General features: G+C 47.8%; 2 protein-coding genes across 2 annotated transcripts; both read right to left on the bottom strand.

The window, feature by feature from the left end:
- Window positions 1-2,839: 2,839 nt before the first annotated feature.
- On the bottom strand, window positions 2,840-4,311 carry LOC117901229 (putative gustatory receptor 28a). The gene is made up of 3 exons (XM_034811901.1): window positions 3,682-4,311; window positions 3,020-3,622; window positions 2,840-2,953 (listed from the first exon to the last, which is right to left on the bottom strand). The coding sequence occupies exons 1-3, from the start codon at window positions 4,309-4,311 to the stop codon at window positions 2,840-2,842; spliced, it is 1,347 nt and encodes a 448-aa protein (XP_034667792.1).
- Window positions 4,312-4,983: 672 nt separating this feature from the next.
- Window positions 4,984-8,358, bottom strand: LOC117901230 (putative gustatory receptor 28b). The gene is made up of 3 exons (XM_034811902.1): window positions 7,651-8,358; window positions 5,188-5,748; window positions 4,984-5,124 (listed from the first exon to the last, which is right to left on the bottom strand). The coding sequence occupies exons 1-3, from the start codon at window positions 8,356-8,358 to the stop codon at window positions 4,984-4,986; spliced, it is 1,410 nt and encodes a 469-aa protein (XP_034667793.1).
- Window positions 8,359-14,330: the final 5,972 nt, after the last annotated feature.

Here is a 14,330-nt window from a genome sequence, read left to right on the forward strand (position 1 = left end):
TCAACCGCAACTGTAGATTCGACGCAGTTTGCAAATAGTTCCGTCTCATCTCAGCTACAATGCGATAATTACAACTTGCAGTAACATTAGCCTAATGTTTAGTGTTTTCGATAATGTGCCATCGTTTATCAGCATGCAATTAAATGCTCTCAGCCTTTAATTATAGAAATGGCAGCGCCGCAACAATTAAAGACCAAAACCTAAACCTATAAATATAATATTTATTTTGGGAAACTGAAAGACAAAGACTCTCGCCAGTTGGCACTGTGCAACGTATTCATTTGTTTCTAACAAGCCGCACGCAGCTGCAATTAGTGTGCATCTCAGTTTGGACTCAACTTGAACTTGAGTCACACAGGTCGTATGGGCAATTGGCACTGAAACAGCTGTTAATTTCCAGATTTAATGGTATATATTAAGCGAAGGATGGCCAACTAAGTAAGTCATTCGCGATTTCTTGTGTTTGTAATTAAACTAGAGAGAAATTACAAAGGCAGCGGTAGAACAAAGCACAAAAATGCTGATAAATGCAGTTAGAAAGGTACAGTGGAGGCTCTGATGGTGGATGTAAAACACTTGTAGCTGCCACTACCTTTGGGTGCGCATTGTACTGAATGTGAATGCTAAGGGAGGTGTCTGCTGTATGAAAATCTTTATTTCCAGAGATCAACTCCCCATTAAACGCACAAAAGTGCATTCTAGAACTTTCTTGATCCCCTCTGGAGAGCCATCACTGTACTGGAATTCTCCGTTCTCAGCGGCAAAGCGACTTCGATTTCTTTAATTGGCTGTAATCTTAACAAGTCTGCCGGCGATTAAGCCAAATCAAATCTAAATTTTAACCGTCAAAACGGAATTTTATGGATGAGCTTTCCGCCACACATGAGCTATAGCTGCTCTCTCACTCACTCTCTCTGGGCACTCACTTTGTGTTTGTTAAACAGAAACAAATCGGGAAACCAGTACGACAGATACGTGTATATCCTTCTGGTGGAAATTGAAATTCGATCAGGATGTGCTGGACACACTCGAGGGCACTTGAGCACGTGGAGGTATAATTTACACTCTTTAGTTCAGTGGGATAGACACTTGCCACGGATATTTATATGGATATGGATAGATGGAAGAGAGAACGCGACTCGGAGCAGTACCGTTAGCCACGAATGCTTGATTACGAGTGCGGCGGACGAGAGTCCACAGAAACTACAACGACAGCCGCCGGTGACCGACCGAGCAGAGCAGAGCAGAGAGAATCAACGCCGGAGCAGCAGCTGCCGCCGTTTGCTGCCTTTGCCGCCGTTGCTGCTGATGATGAATGTCAGTCAAGTGCGCCGGCACATGGAAATACGGCTTGAGAAGAGCTTCCTCTATGTGTGCGCGTGTGTGTGCGTGTGTGTGGGTGTTTGGGTTAATTTGCGCTTTAGATTTTCCATAGTTTTGTCATTGAATTGTGAATTAAACTTAATGAAATCTGAAACTCTGTGGAATCTCTCAAGCTGCACTTCCAACTGACCGCAAAACTAGGGCACATTTTTCTAGTACATAAATCCCTAATCTCTGCGTCGAATGCAACTAGAATTTGGAGTGCACTTTCGCATGTCCAAAGTAAACAAATCATAAATGAAATAAAAAACCAAAATTGATAACAACTTGTCGAAACCTTATCATGGCGGCTAATCGTTGAGATTAGCTGAGTACAAATCAGCACACACTACACATGTAAGCTGCGTAAATTGACCGGGGAACCGTTCAGAGTATCACAGAGCTTCCCATTTTTCGCACATCGACCAACTAACAGCGCCAAACATTCAGCCAAAGCAGCACCAATCCATCCGAAACAGAAAACCACCCACGATGACTGCCTGCGGAATTGGCTGAGGCAATAAAACATTCAAATGTCGGAACAGGGAACACCCAAGTGCTTCAGCGCGTATTCAGGCTGGCTGGGCTGGCTCCCTTATTGGATTATTGGCTCTCTGTGTGCCGCTGCTAGGGGCTGGTGTTGTGGTGTTGGCGTGCGTATATGGATTAGCATTTTCAGTTGAGTGAAAGTGAAAGGTGAGTTACCCAAACAGATTATGTTGCACAGAACTAAATTAGGCTGACGGGCACAAGTGGAACACACGACATTTCCTGATGTGTATGTGGGTCTTGTCTTGCATTATACAAAATCAAATATTGTAACGGTTTTTGCATTTGAATTTGACAGTGCTGGACAGCGTGCAAGTGAGCTGGTTGTGAGGAACCAACGAACCGAACCGAACTGAACTGAACCGAACTCTGTTACTGCACTGTTAAGTGAGTTCTGTTAAGCGCGCCTTATGGCACAAAGCTTTGCAGCTGCTGTAACCAATATTTGAATTCAAATTGAAATTTAAATTTAGAATATGTGGGATATAATATCAGATAGTACCACTGAGGCAACAGATTACATTTTATTTGCATTTACTCTGCTCCCAATTTTATTCTCTAAATTTATTGAAAGATACTTTATATCATTTAACCTTATTTAAACTTTTTGCATATGTATTAGTCATGATTTCTGATACAAATCGCAGCCATTTTTAAGTACATCAACACAACAAATTCTAGCATTCTAGAATTCTTTATCCTTGTCCTTGCCTTGGTGTTCACTTGCAATGCCCTTGAAAAATTCCCAAAATTCAATGCCATAAAGGAGTGCAGCTACGGAAAATCCGAGTCACTGCAGATCTACCATCCACAGTTTGAGACTGGATGGAAATAGTCTGTATCTAAATTTTCAAATATTTGCATATAAATGCATCTTTATTTGTATTTCAACTTCAAAAGCAACACTTCAACGTATAAATGCCTAACGCTAGTCATGAAGAAAGTGAATGTGGGTGGCATTTGCTCCGACTGCGTCTTCCATGTGATGCGTGGCCCGGAATTGGATGAGTATAATGAGATAGCAAGTGGCGGCGCCAGTTATCTGCAACGCAATAGAATACAAATCGATAGAAATACTCCGAAAATGAGTCCCACACACTGTACACACCGTAAAGATGAGCGTGCGGTCCAAGCGAAAGAGTCCGGCGGCGGTGAAGAGCACTCTCCTGTGGGAGAGCTGCAAGGACAGGCGGAAGAGGCGATCTCGCAGCTCGGGGTCGTCGGTGATGTTGAGGATCTTGTGCACAATGGCTGCACTCTGGTTGCTCTGCAAAATGGTGCGACTGCTGGCCTCCACGATCAGTATGATGATGACAATGTACCAGATCATTTGAATGAGAAAGAAGGCAAAGAACTCATCCGTCTCGAAGACATCCAGTCGCTTGGGGTTCAGCACCGCTTCGAGGATGTAAAAGTCATCGAAGAGTATGAACAGAAAGGAGATGGCAATGATGCCCAGCAGGGGATAGGTGAAGTACTCCTCGATGGTGTGGCAAATGTCGCACAGCAGGTTGTGGATGTTGGACACCTGCTTGATGGCGTACTCCGGGTTCAGGCGTATAATCGAGGTCACACTGTACCGCTTCATCGGAGTGCTGATGAAATTGCGCAGGCGATGGGAGTATCGCTTGTGATTCACCACGGAATGCATGGGCGAGAGCTCCACGGCGCTGTACTGCTCGATGTGTGCGTCCAGAATGTCCTGCAGGATCTACAGGAATCAAATTAGTTTGTAAATTAATCCCCGATCTGTGGCAAAGCTGAACTCACTTCGTTGAGCATGCTGAAACGACTCTTGGCCAAGTCCGTGGTGCAGAGGAACTTGAAGACCATCAGGCTGATGTTGATGTGTGGCAGGGCGAAGGTGGTGAAGGTCTCGAACGAGGGCGAGATGGTGGCACTCACCAGCAGGCCATAGCTCACACACAGATAGATGACGTTGAACAGCAGCATGCCCAGGGAAATGAGGAAGCTAAACAGCAGGATCCTGCGATAGTCCAGCTTCATGCCCAGCCGCACGAATATCTCATCCACCACAATGTAGTTCTGTATAATGCTGACCAAACGCTGCCGCTTGAACATGGCGAAGCCAAAGATGGTGGACATGGCCAGGATGCCGGTCAGCCGAAGGGTTTTGTCGCCCAGCCGCGTGATGTTCGTCTGGAAGAAGTAGCCAATTATGGAGTCACCCTCCAGGCCAGAGGTCACGAAACACAACACGAAGAACAGATAGTGCACGATGCCCGCGACGAATGAGTACGTGGAGGTTTGCACTTCCTTCCGCGGATTCAGATTGAGCCGAAACGGAGCCAGCCCCAGCAGGGAGATGTATGTCAGCGGACGCAGTGCCTGAAACACATTGTCCGCCTGGGAGATGCGCTCCCACAGCTTAAAGGCCATTTGAAACCAACCGAAGTCCAACTGTTGCGTAGAAGAAAACGTCTGCACGACTCGCGTATTATCCGCAAACTGACACAACGGAAGGAAGTGCCGCGCGCTGATGATGATTGCCCGTGTGGCAGCGCGAGTGAAGGCTCATATATCAGAATCGTTAAAGGGTCTCGCGGCACACACCCCTTGCCACAAGGCAGACAGGGGGACACGATGGAGCAGCATAATAAGCTAATATCAATAGCGACAAATATTTAATTAAGCTTAAATGAGCCACCGAGTGAGGCGGTTGGACAAGGTCATCAGCAAACACTTTGCCAGCGGGAGTTCAGCGGGATTCGTGACCTGCCGGCCCACGGGCTATACATTACAATTGGCAAACAATTGATGGTAAGCGTAAAAAGGCATTTAGTGCCCACGCAGAAACGAAAATTTCACTCAAGATATGAGGAGCAATAACCTGGGGCAGCCATTGGGAACACGCCACTTGAAGTTACCTTTAAAACAATTGTATTTATTGCCAATAGCTAATAGACAACAACAAGATCAAAAAAATACATTTTCTGCTTGCACAAACATAAAATATTAAACGTAAACATCTGGACGTATTCGTAGTTGTATTCTAAAACATTTCACCGGCTCCAACGCTCTCACTTCACACTCCCCCGTAATTGTTAGTAGCTAATTTGTGTGATTCGTTATATTAGTGAGTGTCTCGCAACAGGGATAGTAATTCCCATTGCCATTGGCATTCGCATTGCTGGGGGAATTCGATGTGAACTGCAGCAGGATGATGAGGTACGTGGTCAGCGCGCCACTGATCTGTGTAGGCAGATTAAGTTAATCTACAGAAATATACAATTAGTTTATATCCACGCCACTCACCGTAAAGTATAAAGTTCTATCGATATTAAAGAGTCCAGCGGCTGTGAAGTTGATTTTCAAGTGCATTAGCTGCATGGAAAATTGCTGCAGCTTTGCCTTCACCTCCGGGCACTTGGTCTTGTTCATCAGCGAATGGACTATGCCGCCCGTCTTCTCGCTCTTCTTGATGGCCCGATTGCTGCCCTCCACAATCGAGATGATGGCAATCAAGTAGAGTATCATTTGACACGAGAAGAAAGTGACGAATTCCACCGTTTTGAATTTGCTTTCGCGCTTCGATTTGCCCAGCAGCGTCTCCAGCACGTAGTAAGCATCGAAGACGATGATCAGAAAGGCAATGGAAATGATGGTCAGCAGTTGGTAGGTGAAGTATTTGTTGGCCGTGGCGGCAGCTTCGCAAATCAGGTGATGGATCTCCATGGATTCCTGTATAATCTCTGCCGGGTCCTTGGTCACGATTGTGTACATGGAAAAGGAGTCGAGGCATTGCAGGGAGCGTTGCTTCTGGGCCACCGCCTTCAGGCTGCGAGAGTCCCACTGATGGGAGAGGTTCTTCAGCACCTGCAAGGAAAATAAATGCAACATTTTTAATGAGAAATGAGCGAGATTAAACGCATCTCAACCTTATGCAGCGCACTCAAGTAGATGTACAGTTTGATTATCAAATTGCCAGCCAAAACGCAAACGGCACAAACTATAAAATGCGGCGAGAAATAACTTATGATGGCGGACATGGAGAAGGTGGCCGTGTCCCTGGTGCTGATCATGAGAAAACTGCCAGCGATGTAGGCCGTCGTGCTGCCACCCATGAACAGAACCAAGCGGTTCATCCTCCGCGATGCTGCTCCCTGGTGATGGGTTATCCCTACGCGCGGAAACGACTCGCGTTCCAGGGCATCGTATATGGCCAGCACTTGCAGCAGTTTGCGCCGCTGGATCAGGGATATGAGGAGTATGGCTATGATGCCAAACATTCCATTGAATTTCTGCAGGCCATCGATTGCATTCGAGATCTCCGAGAGAAAGAAGTTCGACATCAGGGTGCGACGATCCAGGGTGCTGTACACAAAGTTCACGGCGTACATGAGCAGCCGAAAGATGATGTTGAAGTAGCCAAAGTAGGAGGAACTGAGTCTGGTGGATGCACTCGTCACATGGTAGGGCACAATGCCCAGCCAGAGTGCCAGCCACAGGGTCACCCGGTAGCAGCTGTAAACGCCGTGTGGCTGCGTCATGTAAACCAAACGATTGAACAGCCACATGGCGTATGAGCAACGGAATGGACTGCGAACAGACCGAGTGCGTGGATTGTAATCTCTATGATTAATGAGACGCTAATGAAAGTGAAGGGACTACTGATAAGCTAATTAAATGAAGAGCTTTCAAACCTTATTCAATGCCTCAAAGTGCTGCCACAGACGATGGAGGAAGGCACCGAAAAGTATCACAGTGCTGAGCAGAAAGATTATTGGAACATAGAAGGCCACTGCAGCGGGATAGCTGGGCCTCACATCATTCCGCAGCAGCATCCACGTGGAGCTGGCCAAGTACGCCAACTGCACGGCGGACATTAGAAGGAGCTGCGAGTGCCTCAGCCGCATGATTGCCGGATAATTGAAGGCCACACCCACATCCAGGAGATGCCCATCAATGTGGGATATCAGATTGCAGAGATGGATGAGCAGGCGCACCCGCATGGTGCTGCACAGGAAGAGTATGGACATGCCGGTCATGCCAATGAATTTCTGTAGCGAGTCTCCGACCTCGGAGATCTCCGACTTGAAGAAATATCCCACAATGCTCTGCTGCTGGATGAGTGCCCTGAGGAAGCAGTAGCTGAAGAAGCTCAACTGGAGCAGGGCATTCAGGTAGCCAATTCTGCTCAGTTGGAACTGCCTTTGTCCTGCCCGACCCCTGAGTCTAAATGGCGTCAGTCCAAGGACGTAGGTGCACAGGAGCAGCGTCTGCTCCGCGCCGTGTGCATCTCTCGGGCTGAACAACTCCCTCCAAAATCCACTCATCGTGAGTGCAACGAAAAAACTGTTACCCCGTCGATGGACACAAGTTTCTTTTATAGTTTTATCCTTAAAGTTCAGTTCTCTGATTAGTTACGGAAGTTTTCATGACACACGCGGACCCACACCTTGGACTCAATGGCTGGCTGTTGTCTACTTTTCGCCGCTGACAGGTCAGGTAATGGAAACCCGTCCATCACACATTCAGCAAGTTTTTATTTAATGACAGTTCTGCACCCACCAACCGCCTTTTGTGTGGGGCCAACGTTTATGAAATTATAAAGCGTCCATCTCAACCAGCTAACTGGCGGGTTCATGGCTGGGGATTCACGGCCAGTGTCAGAGCTAATTAAATTAATTGAATGGTAGAGAAAATGCTTTAAGAAATTGTAAATTTTCACCAATCTTTGGTGCGAAGTTCTTTGGGGCAAACGTAGCTGTTCCTTACCTTATTTACCATCACCAGACGCATCTCCACCAAGTACGTGAAGCAACTGAATACAGCAATGGCTATGGAGATGACTGTGTGCTGAATGAGAAAGGTAAAGTGCAGAGCCATGCTGGGTGCCACCAGCGAGGAGTACAGCACGGAGAAGGTGCCACAGGTGAAGCAAAAGTTGACCATGAACATGGAGAACAGAATCATGTAGCTGAAGCGAAGCACTTTGCTGTACATGATTTTGATGCCGACGGTCTGCAGCTGCACGTCCATGGTGTGGAATTTCTGCAGGCAACGCTCCAGTCGATGGTTGGGTATGATGGCCGTGAGGTAGATGACAGTGACGCCAATGAAGCCGCTGACAATCTGCATCATGTCGCCGAAGTAGGTGATGCGCGAACGGAAGAAGTAGCTGGCAATGGACTCGCAGTTGTTGAAGATCGTGAGGCTGTAGCAGATCGTGTAGACGGTGATGTGCATGATGCCATTGACAAAGCCGAAAAGGGTCTTCTTGATGTCCTTGCGGCCTGTGGCAGCGTCGCTGCTGATGTAGAAGCATGTGAGGCCGTGCCAGTAGGTTACATGGAAGAGTGGATGCAGACACTCGTAGAGCTGCTTGGCGGAGAGGAAGCGACGCACGCGACGGCGCAACGGCTGGCACAGACCGCCGGACTCGACCTCTATCTCCACCGTATCCGTATCCTTGGCCACTTCCATGATTCGTGTGCGCTCCGCTTGAGCTTCGCCCGGCAACTGACGCCAGAGACCACAAAATGATTTGCATTTTTCTTTGCCAGGCGACCACGTCGAAGCTGAGGTGGGGCCCTGTTGCTGCCCCAGCAGGAAAAGTAAATAATTTTCCATTTTCATGTGCTCGCACTGTCCCCGGCTAGACAGTCGTTTCGACAAGCTGCTTTCCCGACCGGAACCATTAACCTATTAGCTTAAGCTGCTGCATTTTAATTAATGGCAATTTCCCCAACGTTTCCCAAGGGACATTTTTACCCCAGGGTATTCTCTGTCACGGTCCGATTTGCCCCCATTCGGGGGAAGTTTTTTCCCGCGTGTCATTGTCGGGGATATTCTACATTTGGATCAGTGAATGACCAGAGCCCAATAATTGAGTTCCTCACTCTCTCCTGTTTTTTTTTTTCCCTCTACGTTTATTGAGCCCCATCATAAGCCTAATGAGTTTTATGGTTTCCGTGAACTGTTCAAATGAATTTATGTCAATTGTTCCACAGGATATTGCCATGTTTATTGGGTGTGTGTTTGCCTGTGGGTTTCCTGTTATCAGGTGAGATTTTGGCCAGCTTGAAGAAGCCTGGGGCCATCGGACTTCAGTGTATCGTAAATGACATGATTATGATTATGATTATGGTTTCAACTGAGCTCGTTGGCTGATTTAAATACGAGTAATGCGTAGAAAAGTGAAACTTTAATGCTACAAATGATTCCAAGAATACGCCTGAATTTGCATATTTTTGCATTGGAATTCGTTGGGCTTAGAAAGGGTTGAATCACAGAAAGTAAAAGCTATTTTTGTTGCATAATTTTTGCATTTTAAACCGAGTAAGCAGAACGAGATGCAGGGATGATTTTCGATACGAATAACCCTGTCGTTCGGTCACATTAAACATTGCTAACTGTACTGTTAAGAAAGTTGCTAGCATGAGAGATAAAATGCCAAATTATTTTTAGACAAATCTACTGACTACTGACACAGCCAGCAAGCCATGAAAATTGTTTCTAAAAAGTACAAAGAAAAAGCCCAAAGAATTTCCCATAAGGCTATCCAAATTTTAGCGGCTATTCTGTCACCATAATTTGTTATTAGAAATTGAAAAGAAAATTAAAACGAACGAAAGATAGACCTCATTATGGCCATTCGATTCATAAAACAGTGGCTTAAAACAGGCCTCCGACACCTAAGCTGCAGTCTAAATTGGTTATCAGGTGTGGTAATTTGGAGCCAATCGAATAAGAATGACTGTCAAAATAATGTAATTTCTGAACATAATTGCATGCCAAAAGATAGGATGGGGACAATTTCGAAGTCGCCCGTTCGCGCAGGACACAGTTTCAGCTCCAGTTCAGCTCCAGCTCCGGGCTTGAAAAAGAAAGTTGTCGGCGTGCGACGCTCGAACCGCATCAGAGGGAAGACAAGGCTCGTGCAGAAAAGGGGCATGGCTGCCAGTTCGCTGCCCATCAGCTTGAGAGACCAATTGGCGGAGCTGGCCAAAATGGAGGCCATCAACAAGCAGTTTCTGCGCAGCGAGGGTTTGCTCACGTTCCAGCTGCTCCGCGAGAATCAATATCGATGCTCCAGGCAGCTGAGTCGGGAGAGAGAGGAGACGGAGACGGAGTGCGACTGCTCCTGCAGTGGCGACAAGACGGCAGCGGGTCACTGCGGAACGGACTGCATCAACCGAATGCTGATGATCGAGTGCGGTCCGCTGTGCAGCAACGGAAAGCGTTGCACGAACAAACGCTTCCAGCTGCAGCAGGGCATGCCCTGCCGCGTTTTTCGCACCGAGAAGAAGGGCTGCGGGGTCGCAGCCGAGCTGGAGATCCCCGCCGGCGAGTACATCGTGGAGTACGTGGGCGAGGTGATCGACAGCGAGGAGTTCCAGCGACGGCAGTATTTTTACGCAAGGGACGGCCAGCAGCACTACTACTTCATGGCGCTGCGGGGCGAGGCCATCATCGATGCCACGCTGGGCGCCAACATGTCGCGTTTCATCAACCACAGCTGCGAGCCGAATGCAGAGACCCAGAAGTGGTCGGTCAACGGGGAGGTGAGGATAGGCATTTTCAGCGTGAAGTGCATTATGCCGGGGGAGGAGATCACCTTCAACTATCGCTACCAGCAGTACGGCAATATTGCACAGCGTTGCCACTGCGGGGCGGCCAACTGTCGCGGCTGGATTGGCCTCGAGCCAGGATCGGACGAAGGGGAGGAGAGCGAGAAGAGAGAGAAAGAGCTGAGCAAAATAAAGGCGAAGAGCGAAAGCGAGGAGAGCGCAGCTCTCGGAGTTGCTCAACACTGATGATGAGCCTTCAACAGTACGCAACACTTGTTGGGCATAACACACACACACAAACTAAATCAAAGCACACAATCTTGGAGAAACAACAACCTGGTTAAAACAACAATAAATATGCACAACACTCTTGTGTGTGTGTGTTCCATGGATTTACATAAATTAATTCTTCACACTTCATTGGGGGCAATAAAACTAAAGGTGGAGGCGATTCCCCTGGGACCAGGACAGCCACGCTGTCTGCCGTCTGCTATTTGCTGGTAAATATTTACCAGCGCACACACTCACCTGATTGATGATACTGAGTCGCCGCTCGAAGCTGAACGCAATCACGCAGAACAAGCAAATGGCAATGGAAACAACCGAATGCTGCAGGAAGAATGTCATGCAGACACAGAACGAGGGCGTCACATCGAGGGAGACGAGCAGCCGGAACACGCCCACAAAGTACACACCCAAAATGAGCAGCTTGAAGACCAGCACCAGTATGGAGTAGCGAAAGATCCGGGAATACTTGACGCGCACTCCAATGTTGGAGAAGTTCGTGTCGAGGCTGTGTAGGATTGTGAGGGTGCCCAGCAGCTTGCAGCGTTTCAGGATGGCAGAAGTGTAGATCACAGCGCCGGCAATGAGGCCATTGAAGATTTGCAAGCGATCGCCGACTGTGGAGATTTCCGTGCGAAAGAAGTAGCCCACAATGGACTCGCCCTGCCGCAGCGATGAGATGTAGCAGAAGCCGCACAGGCAGATGTAGATGAAGATGTTGAAGACGCCAAAGCAGGACATCTTCAGGTAGGACTCGCCCATCTTGCGGCGCACCACATGGAACGGCGTCAGACCGTACAGAAAGGTGAGGAAGAACAGGGGACGCAGTGCCTCGTAGACCTGCGATGAGATAAAGTACTTGCGCACCCGACGCAACGCGGTGGACATGACTAACTCAGGGGAGCAGGCAGGCAGACAACCGTGCACAACCGTCGGGATGAAAGTGTCAACGCAAACTGGCTGACAAAATGGATAACGATGTCCTACGAAAGAATTGAGACGAGCAAACGAGGCGTTCGGGTGGGTGGTGTGCCGAGAATAAAAACAAATGCCGGCAGCAGGCGGAGCAGCCAGAAGCTCATTATGATGTTTCCTGCGATTTTTTGCATGGCAGCAACAAGTGCCCCTGTGTGTGTGTGTGTGTGTCCTTGTTGAAAGAGAAGATGGCCATGGCGACGCCTTGAATTTTATTCATTTGTTTGGCTAGAATGAAAGCTGCCAACCAGCCAGCCAGCATGTGTGTCTGTCTGTCTCTCGGTCTGCCTGTCTGTGTACGCTTCGTGACGGGCAATTCATTATCTTCATTATCGCGTGACACCCGGGTAATCGCATATCTGGTCACACTTCACCTAGGGGGGGTTTGCTATAGGGGATGTGGCTGTTCCTGGCCATTTGCTTACCATAAGCTGATCAGATTTCTTCTTTCAATTTGCATCACACGACATTTCTCATGGGCATTGGTTAGTTAAGACTCTCGTCTGATTGACAGGTGGAATATGAAGATGGAAATGGCAAAAGGATTGAGTTGGGCTTTAAGCTAAAGGTTGAAGGAAAACAAAATAACAACAGCGCTAATATTCGAGGAATATTCTTGGATATATTCTTCATGCTTCAAACTCTCTTCCACGCAAATATGTTCAATAATCATTAATTATATTTGCTTTATTATACCCGGTACTCGAAGAGTAAATAGGGTATATTGAATTTGTGCGGATAACGGTTGTATGTAACGCACAGAAGGAAACGGAAACGGAAAGGAAATCTGGATGCTATGAAACCGCAATTCATTTTAGTTACTTGGCGACTGAAAAATGAATTGCGGTTTCATAGCATCCAGATTTTGACACAGTGAAAAAACATGGAAACCAGTAACCTTCTGCTGACTTCTGTTCGCCTGGTACTTTGTCTGAAAATTTTCCTGTTTTCGGCCATTTCAGTGAAGCAATTTCAAAAGTTCACAGTGGCGTCCCAACACAGATCGGCCAATTCTCGAACTACGTTATTTTAGTTCCAGAAATGACCGTCTTCATCGCGTGGGCGCCACTGTGCAAAGAGGTGGCTGTCAAAATTTGACAAAAATAACAGGAGAGATTTGTTTTGTTGTTTTCTCCTTTATTTGTAGTTCGTCCAGGATGTGCCACGCCCCCTCGTGATCGGCACAATGTCCTGGATCCTTTCCGACCAGTTCGGGTGCAAGGACATTACGGATAATGCCATTTTCACGTTGTTTTTTCTTTTCAATCTCTACAAGGCTATAGCTCAGCTGTTTCCTGTCGAAAAAGGACATGTCACGCCTCCTCGGGATCGGCAAAATGTCCCGGATCACTTCGGGTGCTAGGACATTAAGGATAATGCCATTTGAATATTGTTTTTCTATATAATCCCCTTCAACGCTGTAACTGGGCTGTTTCCTGTCGGATCAGGACATGGCATGCCTCCTGGCGAAGGTACGAGTCTCCTGTATCGCTTGAGTCCATCAAGGACCACAAGGACTGCACGATATGGCTGTCCTACGCTATTTTGTAATTGGGAACTTTTCAGCCTAAAAGTATGCTATACTTTTGAGAACAAAAGCAGCCCCCAAAAGATACTTCAGTTTATTGGCCTCTGCCCCTGACACGTCTCTGCCGCTGCCTCTGCCACGACTCTGCCCTGACTCTGCAGTGTGTGTTTCTAGGGGAGGGTGGCGAGCTAAAGGAGCGTGTTGGCGTGAGTAGTGTTGTTGATGTAGATGACAGATGAAGAAAAAATGTAAAATTTGACAAATAACCGCTAAGTTGCAGATGTAGTACTGAGTGCCGGGTATAAAAGTTGTGACGCGTAAGAAGCGTCTCACACGTCCCTTCTCGTATTTTACTCACCTTGTGCAGATAATTGAAGCGACGTTGAACCGTGCGCGTGATTAAACAAAACAGAACTATTGTGATGGATATGGCCATGAGCTCGTAGACCAGGATGAAAGTCAGCTGCCAGGAGGCGCGCACCTCCATCTGGGCCAGGCATACCAGACAGGTGACAATGATGATGGTGTCCAGCAGGGCAACCAGGCCCAAGACCAACGTCGCCAACCCAAACACTGCATTGAAATTTACAGGGTTGCGCAGGCTGTCCAGCCGTCGATCCACCTCCATCACATGTTCGCTGAAACGCTGCAGGTGCCGCCGCAGCAGCAGGGGCATAATGAAGATGAAGACAGCCGACATAATGCCACCAAAGTTATGGATCCGAGTGCTGAACTGTGAGATCCGATTGCGCATGAAGTAGCCAATGAGGCTCTCGCTGTGGATATTTATGTGCGTGTAGCAGTAGGCCAGCAGCAGCCATCGGGAGAGGGCATTGACAAATCCGTACCAGGACTGCTGCATAGCTGACTGTCCGCTGGAGTTGTGCGACACCAAATACGGCGTAATGCCCAGCACATAGGCAATGGCAATCATCATCTGGATGGCTCCGTAGTAATCGCGAGCACTGAGCGCGTCGCGCAATCGACGCCTACACGCCCGATACGATGCCAAACCGCGGCGTATCATGGCTAAACTCTGACTAAATGCCACTCCGCGGCATACTTTTGTGCGGCTCTGTCTAATTGAAGCTGTCACT

This window comes from Drosophila subobscura, chromosome U (genome assembly GCF_008121235.1).
Source record: "Drosophila subobscura isolate 14011-0131.10 chromosome U, UCBerk_Dsub_1.0, whole genome shotgun sequence".
Lineage (NCBI taxonomy): Eukaryota > Metazoa > Arthropoda > Insecta > Diptera > Drosophilidae > Drosophila > Drosophila subobscura.

Excerpts from the sequence above, each read along its gene's own strand:
- LOC117901229 (XM_034811901.1), bottom strand. The coding sequence starts at position 4,311 with ATGGCCTTTAAGCTGTGGGAGCGCATCTCCCAGGCGGACAATGTGTTT. Across the intron at positions 3,623-3,681 it reads GTTTCAGCATGCTCAACGAA|ATCCTGCAGGACATTCTGGA; the intron begins GTGAGTTCAGCT and ends TGATTCCTGTAG. Across the intron at positions 2,954-3,019 it reads ACCGCACGCTCATCTTTACG|ATAACTGGCGCCGCCACTTG; the intron begins GTGTGTACAGTG and ends ATTGCGTTGCAG.
- LOC117901230 (XM_034811902.1), bottom strand. The coding sequence starts at position 8,358 with ATGGAAGTGGCCAAGGATACGGATACGGTGGAGATAGAGGTCGAGTCC. Across the intron at positions 5,749-7,650 it reads GTCTGGTGATGGTAAATAAG|GTGCTGAAGAACCTCTCCCA; the intron begins GTAAGGAACAGC and ends TTTTCCTTGCAG. Across the intron at positions 5,125-5,187 it reads ATAGAACTTTATACTTTACG|ATCAGTGGCGCGCTGACCAC; the intron begins GTGAGTGGCGTG and ends CTGCCTACACAG.